This window comes from Tenrec ecaudatus, chromosome 13 (genome assembly GCF_050624435.1).
Source record: "Tenrec ecaudatus isolate mTenEca1 chromosome 13, mTenEca1.hap1, whole genome shotgun sequence".
NCBI lineage: Eukaryota > Metazoa > Chordata > Mammalia > Afrosoricida > Tenrecidae > Tenrec > Tenrec ecaudatus.
Window position 1 is genome coordinate 128,350,561 of NC_134542.1, and position 17,671 is coordinate 128,368,231.

Sequence of the window (17,671 nt, forward strand, 5' to 3'; positions counted from 1 at the left end):
GTTGAGAACTGCTGCAGGAATGGTTGGTGTCCAAATAGGCTAAAAGAAGATGGAAGGTGGGGGCATGCCTGACCTCTGCCTTGTGACAGTCGGCTTGGAGTGAAGGGCTGGAGCTCAGTTTGCCTCCTCCCTTTGTAGTCAAAGGAGGTCAGACGTGGCTCCTATGCCATTTTTTCCCAACTGCTGCTCTCTGTGTTAAAAAACCTGGAGATCTGCTCCCATAAACATTACAAACTAGAGTACCTGATGAGCCAACCTGACCATTAAAATGGGTTACCGAGTTGGAATCAACTTGAAGGCACACAATAAGAACATAATATTATCAGGGTTCTTAGCATTATAGCACGTACCAAACTTTATTCTGACTTTGGTTGAATATACCAGGGAGTACCCACCAAAATCTGGCCCCCCCCCAAGCTATTTAAATTTTTAAAACATTTTATTAGGGGCTCATACAACTCTTATCACAATCCATACATCAATTGTGTAAAGCACACCTGTACATTCACTGCCCTCATCATTTTCAAAACATTTGCTCTCCACTTAATCCCCTGGCATCAGGTCCTCTCTTTTTCTGCCCTTCCTCCCCTTCCCCCTCCCTCATGAGCCCTTGATAATTTATAAATTTTTATTTTGTCATATCTTGCCCTGTCGGACGTCTCCCTTCACCCCCTTTTCTGTTGTCCATCCCCCAGGGAGGTCACATGTAGATCCTTGTAATCAGCTCCCTCTTTCCAACCCACTCACCCTCTATGCTCCCAGTGTTGCCACTCACATATCATCTGCCCTGGATTCCCTGTGCTTCCAGCTCCTATCTGCACCAGTGTACATCCTCTGGTCTACACAACAACCTTATCACCTTCAAAGTACTCTCCACTATACTTAATACATTTGTCAAACCTGTTTCCATTCTTGGTAACATGTTTCGAACTCATCTGTTTCAATGACTGACAGCAATTCTTTCAGGTTTTTGTTTTTTCCCCGCTTCACCTCTTCTAAGTCATCAAATCGCTGTCCTTTCATGTCCCTCTTCATTCTCGGAAACAAAGTAAAGGCGCAAGGTACGAGGCTAGGTGAGCAAGTTGCATGGGGCAAGAGAGGCATGCTAGTTGTTTTTTGGGGGATTTTTTTTTTTGCCCAAAACTGGTGCACTGAGATGGCTGTTTGAGCAGATGCACTGTCGTGGTGACAAAACCAGTTCCCCGTCTGCCACTCATTTAGGCCCTTTTTTGTTCAACACTTTTGTGTTATCTTTTCAAAACCTATAAATAGAAAGCTTGTTTAAGTCTGAACTGGTGGAACAAACTCCAAATGCACTACAAATCAACATTTTCACACATTCGGGAAGTTGATGGATGTCCAGAATGAGGTTTGTCAACATTTCACCTTTTTTGAAATGAGAAAAACAACGGTACACTTGAGTTTTTCCAATTGTGCTGTCCTTATAGGCTGTGTTCAACATCACAACAGTTTCTACGGCATTTTTCCAAAGCAGGAAACAAAATTTCATAGCTGCTTGCTGTTCTCTGAAATTGGCCATCACAAAACAAGTGAAACTGCTTTTATGAAAAAATTCACTGTGACCAGAGAGAACCTTCCCAGGGGAGGCCACTGGGTGCATTAACTTAGAGCGAGTTGCTCAATGCTCCCTAGTGGGGAAATTGTGTACAAAAGCTCCTTTCTGCCCAGTGCAATTCCATTTTTGGGGAGGAGGGTACCCCCTTGAATATTGGAAAGTGTTATTATTTATACCATGCAGACACATACTTACCATATTTTGTCTATCCACTTATCTCTTGGTAGGGAAGTGATCTGTCTCCCCCTTTTGACGATTAAAAATAATGCTGCTTGTCAGATGTATGGTTTCTAAAGATATCTACCCTGTTGGTAGTTTCTCTCTTCATTCTTATTGGTAAAGTCATTTGATGAGCAAATGTTTTTCACTTTTATGAATTCCCATTTGTTATGTCTTTGCTTTTACTTTAGCTGTAATCCAGTGTTAAAAGCTAAACTTGACAGCACTACTTTTGCATTTTCTCCTGTGCAATCCTTACCATATGTAGTTTGCATATTTAAGTGCTTATAAATTTGTGGAGCCGAAGCAGCATGAGAACCTTTCTACTGGGGGCATAATAAACAAGACTAACCAAAAGTTAAGCCCTACAAGGTAGAAGTCAAACATCCACCTCTCTTACCAATGCCTATAGCAGCCATCCCTCCCACTGCATTCTGCTTCGCTTCTGGATTTGATCACCTGTTGCAATGGCTTCATAGAACTTAAATGTCATGTTTACAATTACGTGTTTATTAAAGAGCACAGTAAAACTTCAGATCAGAATCAAGAAGCATGTAGAGTGGAAGGACAGATCTTGCAGGTCCTTTTGACCACGGACGTTTCCTCTTGAATGCCTGAGGACAAGTGTCCCACTGTCTATTACCATCAGTTCTGTTGCTAGGCCCCTTCAAGGCCTGTTGCCACAGCTGTTCTACTCGGACCCTTCTGTTTTCAGTTACAGTCCTTGACTGCATTTAAATTATATAGGTGGGCTATGTTTGTTTTAACGCAAGATTACTGTATTAGAAATCCATTTCAGCACAACTGTAGCCTGTTTATCCCCTTCCCTGCATGAAAAAATTAACAGGTGGTTTTCTGACTTCTACTTATTGCATAAGTTAGCTGGTTTTTACTGATAATTGTTTAAGATACTAATAATACAGCAGGTCTCAACCTGTGGGTCACGACTCCTTTGGGGGTTAAACGACTCTTTCACAGGGGTCGCCTGATTCATAACAGTAGCAAAATTACTGTTATGAAGTAGCCACAAACATAATTTTATGGATGGGGGTCACCACACCATGAGGAACTGTATTAAAGGGTTGCGGCATTAGGAAGGTTGAGAACCCCTGCTCTAAGATCTATAAAGAAGCCCTGGTGGCATAGTGGTTACATGTTGGCTACTTAGCCTCAAGGTCAACTGTTCAAAACCACCAGCTGCTCTTCAGGAGAAAGAGGCTATCACTTCTGTAGAGTTAGTCTTAGACACCCAGAGGGGCAGATCTATCCTATCCCATAGGATTGCTATGAGTCAGAACAACTCGATGGCAGAGTGTGAAGATCTGTAAGAATAAAAGACGTTCTGCTCTCTAACTGCACTGCATCTGCTAATGAGTTCTATTTTGTTTAACCAGATAAGCCCATAAGTGAACTGTTAGCGTGCTGGGCAAGAACTGTGCTTGACGCACCACTAGCTTGTATTAAACACACAGTGCTCAGAAAGCCCCGCCCCCCAGCCCCACCTCCACAAAGTATGACTTTTCATTCTTTTGTAGGTTTTTTCTATTTCACAAAAGGACCAGAGAGAGCAAAAAGCATTGAGCTCATCTCAAATAGTACAAAGATAATAAAGATATCTTCAGAGAAACCAACTTATTGGTTATAGTTCCTCTAAAAATAAAGAGGCTTACCTAGAACTTATTTAGCTTTATCATTAGAATTTTAAGTCAATAACAATTTCCAGGTAAAACTGAGATTCTTGATGGCAGGCTGAAGGTGCGGAAAGATGTGTTAAACAAGTTTGTAAGAGACCAAGCAGCAGCAGCTCTGGAATAATTAGAAGGATAACTAAAAACAAAACCAAAATGGCATTGTGAAGTCAATTCCAACTGAGAGCAAACCTACAACACAGCAGAACTGCTCCACAGGACTCACACGGCGAAGATCTTCACAGAGCAGCCTGCCACAGCCTCCTCACAAAAAGCAGCTGGTGGGTTCTACCAACTGACCTCCAAGTGAGCCCCAAAATCTGCCTTCTGTGCCACCAGGCCTCCTTCACTTGGAAGGTGGTACAGGAAAATGAGAACAGCAAGCACACAGAACAAGTCAATGTTTCAGCTATAGAGTAAGCTAGGCCTTTCCTTAACTGAGAACTATGGAGTCTATGCGATGAGCAGTTTCACCACCACGGTACGATGTGCAGGCTCAATGCATCTACTCAGGGACTACTATTATTAGGGTAGGAAAATCTAGGAGTCCAAGAAACTCCTGGCTTCAAACACAGTAACATAATACATACATACATCCACACATATATAGAGATACACATACACACACTTTATGTTATATATATGCCATATATAGATAGATATATTTTACAAAGTTTATGGAAAAATTCTATTATATTTAATTTCATTCTCGTATGAAGTTTTTTTAAATTAAAAGATCATTTTAATAGGGGCTCTGGCAACTCTTATTGAAACCCACACATCAATTTCTTGCATGAAGTTTTTGAAGCCTCCTCATATATACCTTAACTGGAAAAAATCCCCTCATGTTTTCATATGTCTGCAAAACGAAAGACCAGATGATCTCTGATGTACCACCTGGCTCTATAATGCCATACTTCTAAAAATGCTCTTCTAACGTATTGGACAAAGGAATACTTTCTAAAATGTAAAGAAAACTTCAATACTTCAACAAGACAAATAACCCAATTAAAAAATGAGAAGAGGACATGGACACACGCTTCACCAACACTTTTAGGTGGCCAATAAACAGATGAAGAAAGAATTGCAAGCATTATTCGTGTGAGAGATACAAGTCAAAAACAAGTATCACTCCAGTATTAACAGCAAAGTTCAAATAAACAGAAAAAAAGATTAACAAAGGTGAGGGCACAGAGACTGGAACCCTCCTATACTGCTAAGAATAGTAAATAGTGTACCCACTACGGAAGATGAATGGTACTCCTTCACAAAGTTTGACTAGAATATGATGTAACTCAGAAACCCTCCATCTAGTATATATCCTAGAGAAATAAAAGTCACAACAGGGATGTTCATTGCAGCACTATACACAATAGCAAGAAGATGAAAACAGCCCAAATGCTCAGCAGCAGCAGCAGAATGGATAACTTTGGGAATTACACCCAATGAAATATTATATAACATTAAATAGTGATGATTCTGTGAAACACCTAAAAAGTTTGGCATGTTTTAATTGAATTCATAGTGCTGGCTAAATTATTGAGTCACAACAGACAAAATATTGTGTATCAATATTCTTAAAGTAAAAAAAATGTTTTCACACTAAAAGAAACCATTTTTGATGGCTAACAGGGATGGAAGGGAAGCATTCACTTGGGTGAAGGGGGAAAGAATGCACAACAAGATGGAGCTAGGGGACGACACTGGGAGCTATGTAACAGTGAAATACAACCCAGGCAGATACCAGTATACACTCAATCCTGCAATAGTGGTGTTGTAGGGGTAGTTGCCCAGATAGGCACACAGTTTGAACAAGTGCAGAAGAGAGATGATTGATACAATTCTCCACCATAAATTAACAAGATCTCTAAGTGAGCCACAGGCAAATAAAAAACACCAATACAGGAATGGACTTGGGGCTGGTACTTAATCCTAGCTCCAATCTAAAAACAATTTGTTCTTCCGACATGGCCCTACTCAATATTCGCCCTCATGAAGATATGGGTGCACAGAAGATACGGGTGCCATTGCAAGGTGTGGCGAAGAAACGAGATGATGCCCAACTATCCGAATAGATCAGGGTCTTTAAGGCTTGTTTCCAACTAAGTACACGTAGGAGAAGCACACCAACACTCGTGACCCCCCAAATGATATAAATTATACAATCTAAAGCCAAAGGACGGAATCGTATCAGAGTTTAACTTGTAAGAATCTCGTTTGCAGAAGGCTATGGATGACAGTGAAATCCCAAAATACATTAAAACATCTACTCGGAAATAAGCCTTCGGTGATTTACCTCTAACCCTAATTGAGGGATGGGAATAAACTGGTTACCAAACAGAATATTGGAGAGATTACTATATAGTAAAAATGATAAACCTGTCTTGAATGGTTAAAACCTTGTTACTTGATCTGACACACTTTAGGCCTGATGTGGTTTTCAATATTTTCTGTGTCTTCTTTATACTGGGGTTTATCTCTGATGTATTTTATCATTGTGGTAGCCTTCTTGATTCTTCATTGTGTCTTTCGGTAAATGAAACCTAGGACTGATGGAACAAAGCCCACGATCGATGAACCCATAGAAACAACTAGAATAAGGTACCTGAGAGGTACTGTGGATGGGGGGGGGAGGTGAAGGGGGGTACAGTGGGGTTGAGATTGAGGAGTTCAAAGACAAAAATGTTTTGAAACTATGGTAGCAATTGTACACTAGTGCTTGATGTGACTGAACTATGGAATGGTAGGATGTCTGAATTTACTAATAAAATGGCATGTAAATTAAATGGTGGAGCAAACAAGGACTGCAGGAGGGGGGAGGGACCACTAGAATGGATCGTGATGATGTATATACAACTCTTTTAAAAAGTGACAATGGCAGTGTATAATTTGTGAATTTTATATCAAGAAAGCTCCCCCCAAAAAAGAAGACAAAGTTGACCATGGACACCATGCGTGATAGAGACAGAGTGTTTTCAGGAGCCATGGATTTATATTAATGGTGGTGGAATAATTTGGGAAAGGACAGCAATAATGGCTGCACAGCACCAATTAGTATAACCACTGGCGCAAACCTGGAGAATGCTGTTGCGCATATTTTGCCACAAGTAAAATAATAGCTACTCTAATAAGTACAAGGAAGGAAAAAATGTGCCAAAAGCGACTGAGGTAATGACTGTACAACTCTTCTCAGTATAACTGAACTATTGAATTTTATGATATGTGGAAGAAGTTTCAATAAAGCTGCTAAAAAAAGACCCTCTATACAAATATATTCCAAACATATACACATAAAACAGAAAAAATAATAAAATGTAGGGAAGTGTTTATGTTAGATGAAATTGTGATTTATTTTTTTCTACTTTCTGTAATTGCCAAATCTCTTTAAATATATACAAATACATAATTTAAAAGATAAAATGGGGGAAAAACACCTAAGGAGGAAGAATTAGGGCCAACAAAATTAACAGCAAACAACTGTAATTGGTTGGGCCTTCGACTCAATTCCAACTCATACAAAAGAGTGAAACACTGCCTGCTACTGTGCCATCTTCCTAGTTGCTATGTTTGAACCCACTGCTGTAATCTCTGGTTGATGGTCTTCCTCTTCTGCAGACGTTCCACTTTACCAGGTATGGTGTCCTTTTCCAGAGACTGATTTCTGAGTTTTGATTTGGGCTTGAACATTTACGATTTCTAACTACTGTTCTACGTGCATATGTACTGACTTAAGAGAAGAACTTTAATACTTTTACAAAGAACTGAGGCACAGAGAAATTGTACAGACTTCTAATGATTACACAGATAAGAGGGAGGGCTTACATTCTACTCTGTTTTCTGGTTTCAAAATCCATGCTTGAAGTCATTATTCAATACTTTGCTTCAAAGAATTATTTTGCCTTTGTCAACACAGGAAATTTATTTATCTTTAGTCTTCCCATCTGAAAGGGAAATAATTTAAGCAGGCAATATACAAGTGCTTTGTATAGTCTATCTGAAAATACCGACCTTCCTTTCGAGCAATATGGCACACTAGATAATCTAAATTATGGTCCTGCAACAAACTCTAGCGTGCAGAAAAGAGACAGAAAACTTCAGATGTGGATGTCAACTGTGCGAGGGCTTCCAAGAACTGATCAAGAACGAGCAATATGTGTTTATAAAAACACGAGTAATGAAAGCTGGAAAGATTAATCTATAGAAACAGTACAATTAATCATTTTATTTTAGGAATTATCATTAATTTGGTATTTATTAATTAAAACAATAGTTTAATTTCTTACGCGTTATGGGTAATTAGGGGGAAATATGGTTCAAATGACAAAAATGAAAATGTTCTAGAATCGATTGTAGTAATGATTGTAAAACTCTTAATATATTCAAGCCATTGAATTGGACAGTCCATGAATTACATGTCAACAAAATTGTTAAAATATACACAGAGATGGGACAAATGAGCAGAGCTTGAGTGTCTAAGTAAAGTGAAGACTGAGGTTTCCCAATAAAAGGCAGGACCCTGGAAAGTAACATTCTCAATGAATTGTAAAAAGGGAGGAAAGCTCCCATCAGCCCAGGAAGAGAACAAAGAAGTAAATACAGTCTTTATTTGGGATCTAGATGAAGAAAATCTCCTCTGAAAACTCATGCAGATTTCCCCTACTTTTCAAATGTTTGGTTCCTATCTCTTCGCTAATATGGGGAAAACAACAGCAGCTTATTTTAATATTTATTTTCACCAAGAGACATCTGAAGAGGATTCCCACATTTATTAAGTAAAAACCGAAAAGCAAGACTAGAGTTTACTCTGCAGCTATCCATTACAGGGGCAGCTCACACCCCAAGCAGCGGGAGCAGGGCAACGTCAAGTCAGCATAGCTTTGAAGCGTGTCTGTAAGCACGGTGAGTTAGTTTCAGTTGTGTTGTATGATTTAGTAGATGATTTGGGGGGTCTGGGAACACTCAAACACCTTCCCCATATAAATCAATGATAATTCTTTCTGTGCTTCACAACCTTTCAGCTTACAAAAACTTCTACAGGAACATTCACTCGGTTTTCAGAAATCCAGGAAAACCTGCAATCACACGGACCTGAAGTTTGCTTTTATACTCCATGATTTTATTTTATGCAATGTTAATGTACATTTTCTAAAGAGACAAACCCACCAAGACATAAGGTAGATTAGTGACTGTGTAGAACTTTGAAGAAGTGCCTGGGTTCAGTACTCAACTATTCACAGAATAGATGGAAGCTTGAATTCAGTCAAATATGCCTTAGAAGAGATGTCTGGCAACATTTCCAAAAGCAAGCGCTGAATTCCCTATGGAGTTCTACTCTGCACACACGTGGTAGCCATGAGTTGAAATCAACTCAACGGCCACTGACAAGAGTTTGGGGAGGGGGAATAGAAAGGGGAGTACATGTTAATGGGCAGTTTATTTTTAGGGTGAGGAAAATGCTCTAAAGTTAGCTGTGGTGACGGTTGTACACATCTATAACTATAATGCACTTGATTAGCCAAAGACCCAGAAGTGATCCTGTGACTGATCAGACTGTACATTTAAATGGGTGGTGTAGTATGTTAATTTTATCTCAATAAATCTACTTAGAAAAAAATAACACACATAACAAGCATAGGAGAAACATGTGACAACTAAAAATGTCTCCAGATATTGCCAAATTGGGGGGGGGAAGGGAGTTAGGGGTGGGAGAGCACTGTCCGCAGTTGAAAGCCACTGAAGTCTGCTTATAGTTCTGAATGTAGGCTCAAAGATTCTTGCTAAATATCACCCTTGAAAACTCTACTTACGATTTTCTTATTCAAAGTAAAATAATAAAGGGAAAACCCTATTCATTCCATGAATGTGAAGAACAGTAAATAATGTAGCTAGGATTTAACAGATATTTATTCTGTCCCATTTGGCATATACAATGAACAAACAGGAAAATACTCTCCATAAATAATGGCTAATTATAGAACATTGATGTAGCATCCACTCCAGCTCTGTTTCCCTGAGACGCCAGGGAATACTGCATCAGAATTACTTTATATATTCATTTAAAATACAGATTTCTGGGTCCCAAAACAACAACAACAAAATAAAAGCAAGGGAGTAAGGTAATTCTAAATCTTCCAAAAGGCATCATCTTAAAATCTCATGCAAACAAAACACAGAAGAAAAGCAGCATCATAGACTACTTTATCTCCAGTTTCTCATGGCCACACGTCCAACTAGCTTTTAATTTGTGTCACTGCTCTCAACCAGACATGCGGGAACAACTATTCAACGGACAGCTGGAGAGGCGAGAACTCATCAGTTTGATGTCAAGACGCCTCAGTCTTAGTTCTGCAGCCTAACTGCCATGCAGCCTGGTCCAGCCACCAAATCCCCACCCGGGTTTCATCTATCCATAAAACAGATGGAACTGCCCAATCACACTGCTACCAACAGAAGAGTCAAAATAAGTCTTCTGTGCCCATGTGACAGCCCTGTAAAAAATAAAGCATCAATATTTAAGATTAATATGATGATAAATATATTACAAATATCTATTTGAGGATGAGAGCCATATTCCACTGTAAATATCAAAGGTAATAGGTAAATGAAAAACAAAACAAAAACTTTTTACAGAAACACATTATGGATTAAATGTGACCACCACCCTTAACCCTGCAAACTCTGCCTTACATTATGAATCTTTACCCTATACACATTGATGCATTTCCACTTGGGACTAGGGTTTCAATGTATGTATTGAAGGCATCTCAGTGTATGATGTGGCTTAAGCCAGTCACTTTTCAGATGAAAAGGGAGATTAGGCAAAAACGCAAGGATCACCAAAGAGCCAAGGACCTTTAGAAGCTAAAGTGAAATCTTCCCTTAGTAAAATCCTTCCCTTTGAGTGCTCTAAATTCAAACTACTACCTCATAAACTTTGAGAAAATACACTAATTAAAGTTCCTATTTCTGTCATTTATGTGGTAGCAACACTAAGAAACTAAGACAAATGTCCGAAATATCATTTATAACTATAAAAATAAAAACACAGTTAGATATCGATATTAGGAAAGCTAAGCGTTGAGGATATAATGACTACAAGAGAACAGTGGAGAAGCTGAGACAGTCAAATGCCACTTTATACCAACAAGCATGTAGACAGGAAAGAGTCTATACAGCTAACAAAGAAAACTTTGCCAAGTTTTCACATATCTTTAAAAGATTTATATTCAATTCCTGGTACAGGCCAAAATAAACATATTAGAGCCTACAATTCCCATTGATTACAACTAAAGACAAATTACCAAAAGAACAATTCCATGTGGGAATCCAAAAAGTAATTAACAGCAGAAGTTTGGAGAAGAAATTTACAATTTGTAGCACAGTGCGTTTTCTAGGGTTTGATTTTTGCTGCTCACTTTTCTATCAACCCTAAGTTCTGCAGTGCTGCGGAACTATACAAGACAAGAGTCCCAAACTGACAGAGCTCCAGTCTAGGCAGAGTAACTGATATAAGTGGAGCTTGAAGTCAGAAAGTATGGGCAAAATCCTGGATAAGAGTATTAATATGAGTTCTGGGCTCATGCTGAAGTTATGCATACGAAAAATGCACTCAAAGAAATGCTACAATGACCTCAACACATGAATTTTAAGTATCGAACCCAAAATGGTGTATGTAAAAGCCAGACTCAAATAACACAGCAAAAACTGAAACTGAACTAACAATGGAACTATTTGCCAGAGAATGTGAGACAGAAGTTGAGTATCAAGTTAATAATCTGCTAAAACAACAGCAAATCAACAAACATTCTCTAGAGGATTTTTAAAAGACATGATCTCATAACATAATATTAAAAATGTCAAAGATAAAACAAAAAGTTCTGTGTTAAAGAAAATCTGAAACATCCCAAGGGAAGATAAACAAATTCAAATCTTGAGATGACTCAAATGTCAGAATTATCTAAGACTACTTATTTTGTTTTTTTGACAGAATTTAGCTTAGTTATTATTACTATCTTCAATGAGGTAAAGATGAACCTTAACTCAAGTACTCCCTCAATGCAAGAACACTTTGTACTATTAAAGTGGCATGATGCTCACCTTCCCCACACGATCACTGACAACAAAGCAGGTGCATAAGCAAATGTGGTGAAGAGAGCTCATGGTGCCCGGCTATCAAAAGATATAGCATCTGGGGCCTGAAAGGCTTGAAGGTAAACACGTAGCCATCTAGCTCAGAAGCAGCAAAGCCCACATGGAAGAAGCACACCAGCCTGGGTTATCACAGGGTACGAAGGGATCCGTTGGGATCAGTTATCAGGTATCAAAGAACAAAAAAATCTTATCACTGTGTGCTCACCTCCCCAATAGGATCGCTGAAGACAAATGGGTGCATAAGCAAATGTGGTGAAGAAAGCTGATGGTGCCCAGCTATCAAAAGATATAGCGTCTGCGGTCTTAAAGGCTTGAAGGTAAACAAGTGGCAATCTAGCTCAGAGGCAACAAAGCTCACATGGAAGAAGCACGCCACCCTGTGCGAACACGAGGTGTCAAAGGGATCAGGTATCAGGCATCATCAGAACAAAAAATCATATCATTGTGAATGAGAGGGAGTGTGGAGTGGATACCCAAAGCCCATCTGTAGGCAAAATGGGCATCCCCTCACGGAACGGTAGCAGGGAGGAGACGAGCCAGTCAGGGTGCAATGTAGCAACGATGAAACATACAAATTTCCTCTAGTTCCTAAATGCTTCCTCCCCTCCACTATCGTGATCCCAATTCTACCTTAAAAATCTGGCTAGACCAGAGGATGTGCACTGGTACAGACAGGAACTGAAAACACAGGGAATCCAGGGCAGATGATTCCTTCAGGACCAGTGGTGAGAGTGGTGATACTGGGAGGGTAGGGTGGAAAGGGGGAACCGATTACAAGGATCTACATATAACCTCCTCCCTAGGGGATGGACAACAGAAAAATGGGTGAAGGGAGATGTCGGACAGTGCAAGATATGACAAAATAATAATTTATAAATTACCCAGGGTTCATGAGGGAGGGGGTGCGGGATTGGAGGGGAAAATGAGGAGCTGATGCCAGGGGCTTAAACAGAGAGCAAATGTTTTGAGAATGATGAGGGCAATGAATGTACAAATGCGTTACACAATTGATGTATATATGGACTGTGATGAGTTGATTGAGCCCCTAATAACATTTTTAAAAAAAAGAACTTTAAAGTGAAGACAAACACAAAAATTCTCAACAAAAGACAGAAACTATATAAAAAAAGAAAATTTTAGAACTAAAACCTATACACTATGATTTCCCCTAAGCACTATTTTCTTCCTAACAATTTTCCTATTCTCATTTTATTTAGCAGCATTGCAGGCCCCCCCAAATTACCTCGGGGGCTGCCTGCAGCCCGCCAGTTTGACACCCCCTGCACTAGGGCAATGAAACAAATGAACTACTGAAACTCACCATGTAAATGAAACTCACAAAAGGTTTAAAAATGAAGGTATATACAAACAGAATTCTATGTATTACACAAAGTCAGTCAAATCTCATCTATGGAGATGGGGACTTTCAAGGGAAGTGGTGACTAGTATGGTCTGAGGTCAGCTTCAGAGGTGTTGGTAAGCTTCTATTTATCTGGGAAATGGTGCTACCGATGTATTCACTTTCTGAAAATCCACCCTGCTGTATGTATCCGTGTGATTCATGGCCTTTCATATATGCATGCCTGCTATAATCAAAAATTTATTTAACTTTTTTAAACCCAAGATGGTATTACCCATAAGCCTATTTAGTGCATTTCCAATCTGCAAGTTACATTCCATGTCTATCAGGCCTTAGAAAGTCTCGTACAATTTTGCACAACTTCCTCTTCTCCTACCACTTTTGTCCTCAATTTGATCATAGCTGAATTAGTTTCCACGGCATGCCTGACTTAACCCACATACCACTTCTACACTTGTTAGTTCTTTTACTGTTTCCGCTCTTATTTGCTTCATGACTACTCAAGTGTTGCCTTGTGAGAAAGATCATCCCTGGCCTCTCTGTAAACAGCATGCGTCCTTACCATGTATCATGAGAAGAAAACTGCTCGGTCTTCAAAGGTAACAAGGTGCTGTACTGTGAAAATTCCCTTAGGAAACCCTATCATAACCACACCATATCCCTGATCTTGCTCCTTCATATAATTTTGTTCCCTAAATTCAAAAGAATACCAAACAGGAACACTATTTGAGTCCCTGTCAATTAAAGAGTGTGAAATTCTTCAAAGATTACAGAAACAGTTAACACTGCCTTCATAGGTATACAGACCTACATGGAGGCTATGAAGAAACCAAACCAAACGCACTGCCATCAAGGCGAATCCAATTCACAGTGACCCACTCAAATAGAGTTGCCCTTTTGTGGGCTTCCAAAAGTGTAAATCTTTATGAAACTCAGAAGTCTCATCTTTCTTTAAAGAACTGGCTGGTGATTTCGAACAGCTGGCACTGGAGTTAGCAGACCAATCTGTAACCCACTCACTGTATCACCGGACTCCTCAAGAAACATTTTGATATTTCTATTTTAAAGAGGTGTCTACGATTTTTCAGCAATAGCTTTAAACTTGCCCTTCAATCGGATAATTTGTCTTATAGGCAAGAGATAAAACTCACTCAAGAACAGGAATGGGAACAGATACCAAAAGGACAGGGGGGAGGGGATGGCGGGTGGGGAGGACACCGATCACAATGAATGGCACATAACCACACACCCCCAGCCAGCGGGAAGAACAAGAGAAACCAGAGGGGAAGGAAGACAGCCGTCAATGTGAGATTTGAAAATAATTAACAATCTACAATCTATCAAGGAGCCACGGGGGGTGAGAGGGAGGGAAAAAGAAGAGGAGCTGATCCCAAGGGCTCGATGGAAAGTAAATGTCTAAAAAAGAACGATGGAATATATGTATGAATATGTCAGATACAACTGATATATGGATTGTTACAAGAGTTGTAAGAGCCCCCAATAAAATGATTTATATATATATATACATATATATACATTTGTTGTTGTTATTGAATAAATACTTCACATGGACTAAGATAACAATATGGGCAAAATTATGCCAATGTATAAAATATTTAAAATAAGTTCCTTTCAAACACCCTTATGTTCATGTGAGAAAACATCAGCATACTATTGATATACTGTACTAACCATAGTAAGTACACTGCTGGTTTCTAACCCACACCCTCTGAGCAACATCTTTTAAAAGATCCAATTAAGTATTTCCAAACCAACATTAAAATCTTTCTTAATTGAAGAAAGCTTTTCAAACTACAATTTTGATTCTAATTTTTAAATTCAGATATATAACTGCCTTAGTTATCTAGTGCTATTGCAATAAAAATACCACATGTGGATGACAAGAACAAACATTTATTTTCATGGTTTGCTGTCAGGTGCTGCCAGGTTGGCTCTGATTCACAGTGACCCTATGCACACCAGAGTGAAACACCGCCTGGTCCTAGAGCACCGCACAGTTGTTGGTACACTTGAACCTATGGTTGCAGCCACAGTGTCCAACCATCTTGAGGGTCTTCCTCTTTTCGACTTTACCAAGAAGGATAGCCTTTTCCAGGGACTGGTCTCTCCTGACAATATATTTAAAGTACATGACACAAAACGTCAACAGCCATGCTTACAAGGCACATTCTGGTTTACCACTGCCAAGACAGATTTGTTTGTTCTTTTGGCAGTCTATGGTCATTTTCGGTATTCTTCCCCTGCACCATAATTCAAATGCATCAATTGCTCTTCAGTCTTTCTTAATCAACTTTCACATGTATATGAGGCAATTAAAAATACCACGACTTGGGTCAGGCACACCTTCGTCCACAAAGTGAGATCCTTCCTCTTCAACAATCTAAAGAGGTCTCTAGAAGCAGATTTATCAAATGCAATGGATGATTTGACCTCCTGACTGCTGCTTCCATGAGCACTGATGTGGATTCAAGTAAAATAAAATCCTTGACAACTTCCTTCTTTACTCTGTTTATCATGTAATCTATTGGTCCAGTTGTGAAGATTTTGGTTTTCTTTACGTTGAGTTATAATCCATATAGAAGGCAGCAATCCTTGATCTTCATCAGCAAGTGCTTCAAGTCCTCTTTATTTTTCATCAACTAGTACTGTGTCATCTGCATACTGTAGGTTTTTAATAACTCTTTCTCCAATCCTGAGGCTGAGTTCTTCCTCATATAATCCAGACTCTCTGATGATTTGCTACACATCCAGACGGAAAAAGTAAGGTGTGCAGATACAAAGCTGATGCGTTCAGTAGCTTTCAGTTTACTAGTGATGAAGCCAAGCTCAGAGTACCACCTCTGGGGAAGGCTTTCTTTCCTGCTTGTCTCTAGGCAGGGCTCTTGTCTTTTACCAGCTTCTTTTCTTGGCTCCCGATTGTTTTTCATGTGGCTTGCATTGGTCTTCTTCCATCTCTGCCTCCTATGTGTTTGTCTAATATGATCTTTTAAATTTCTACAAAAACTGATTTAAAAGGTACTCTAATACTGCTTAAGAAAACAAAGAAACCCTTGTTCTGAAATGAGAGCATAGCCAGTTAGTATTAATAACACATTTTGGGGGAACGTGGTCTAATCCACACCAATAACTAACATGGTAAGGAAAAGAGAAAGTCAAAGCTGTAGAATGCTTACATTAACTTTGAAAGCTTGCACAGTGTTATCCAGAAGGAGGATCTTGCAAACCACCTCGGTGTGTTGTCTTTCTCGGGCCAGTTCTGATGCTCGTACATTGTAGGTTCTGCCAGCAGGCAAACGGAAACGTGAGGTCATTACTGTTCACACAAAATCTAAGTTAAAAAAACAAACAGCAAATTAAAAAAACACACACAATTAATGAAAGGATAGAATATACAATGTAGTTTAAAGCACAAAATTATTATATGATTTCAATTAAAACTGTTATAAATTTAAAACCCCAGCAAAGAATTGTGGGTATAAAGTATCATAGTCTAAATTAAAATCTCAAGATGTCTGAAAAGACATTTATTTTCAAGGTGTTCCACTGAGAATATTTAATATACAAACTAATTCTTAGTAAGTCAAACTCTATTTCAAAATATATAAACTTAAAAGTAGCCACAAAAGGGATGAGAGGAAGTTGATCATAACAACTGACTTAGCCAGGTGAAAGCCCTTAAAACAGTGGTTTCTCAACCTGTGGGTTGCGACCCCTTTGGGTGTAGAAATGACCCTTTCACAGGGGTCACCCAATTCCTAACAGTAGCAAAATTACAGTTATAAAGTAGCCATGAAAACAATGTTATGGTTGGGGTCACCACAACATGAGGAACTGTATGTTTGAAAGGGTCCTGGCATTAGGATGGTTGAGAACCACTCTATTATAGGAACCCTTTCAAAGCAGTTGACAATGGTAGCCAGGCACAATATAGTTCTGGTGTCACAGTCCTAGAAACTAATGCTCAAGTGGTCCACTGAACTAATATTGCCTATGTGTCTTCAACTGTTATCAGACAAGGCTTCACATTCATATCAAAATGGCATTTCAAGATCTATCTTGGAGCTCAGTGCTGTCTATTATAGAATAACACCTACAGCCTCTGACCACGGAAAATCAGTTAATAAAACTATTTTTAAAGTACCAAATGCATTGATGAAAAAATGAATTCTACCAACTTTTTCATTCTGAAATTGAACAAACATGCCATCAAGCAGCAATGATAATTATTGGCAATTGGAATGCAAAAGTCAGAAACAGAGGAATAACAGAGGTTGGAAAGAATGGCCTTGAAGATAGAAGCAAAACCAGAGATCACAATGGAGTTTTGCAAGACCAAGGACTTTTTCACTGCAAATACCTTTTCAACCACAAAAACACCTGGAAGAGAGGAAGAAAGACTAAAAAGAAACAAGAGCCGGCCCCAAACCCAACTACGTGGACACTTGCCCCTCCCCCAGAATTGACTTCATAGGACAGCACTGAAGCTGCAGCTCAGGGAGAGGGATAGGGGCATGTCTGATCAGAGCACACAGGAGCAAATGAATGGGGAGGAAGAGAGAGTGGAGCACATCCTGGCCCACCAAGCCCTGATGATGATATTCCTGCTCAGAGCAGCCAAGCCACAAAGAAGACCACTTGATCGGCCCCACTATGACA

General features: G+C 39.3%; 1 protein-coding gene across 4 annotated transcripts in view; it reads right to left on the minus strand.

Moving 5' to 3' along the window:
* PTPN4 (protein tyrosine phosphatase non-receptor type 4) overlaps positions 1-17,671 on the minus strand; it is a 189,920-nt gene that overhangs the window by 156,023 nt on the left and 16,226 nt on the right. For all 4 annotated transcript variants that reach the window (XM_075530245.1, XM_075530244.1, XM_075530242.1 and 1 more), the window contains exon 2: positions 16,189-16,343. In XM_075530245.1, the coding sequence (XP_075386360.1) occupies positions 16,189-16,326 (138 nt within the window). In that variant the 5' untranslated portion in view covers positions 16,327-16,343. The remainder of the gene's footprint in view (positions 1-16,188; positions 16,344-17,671) is intronic.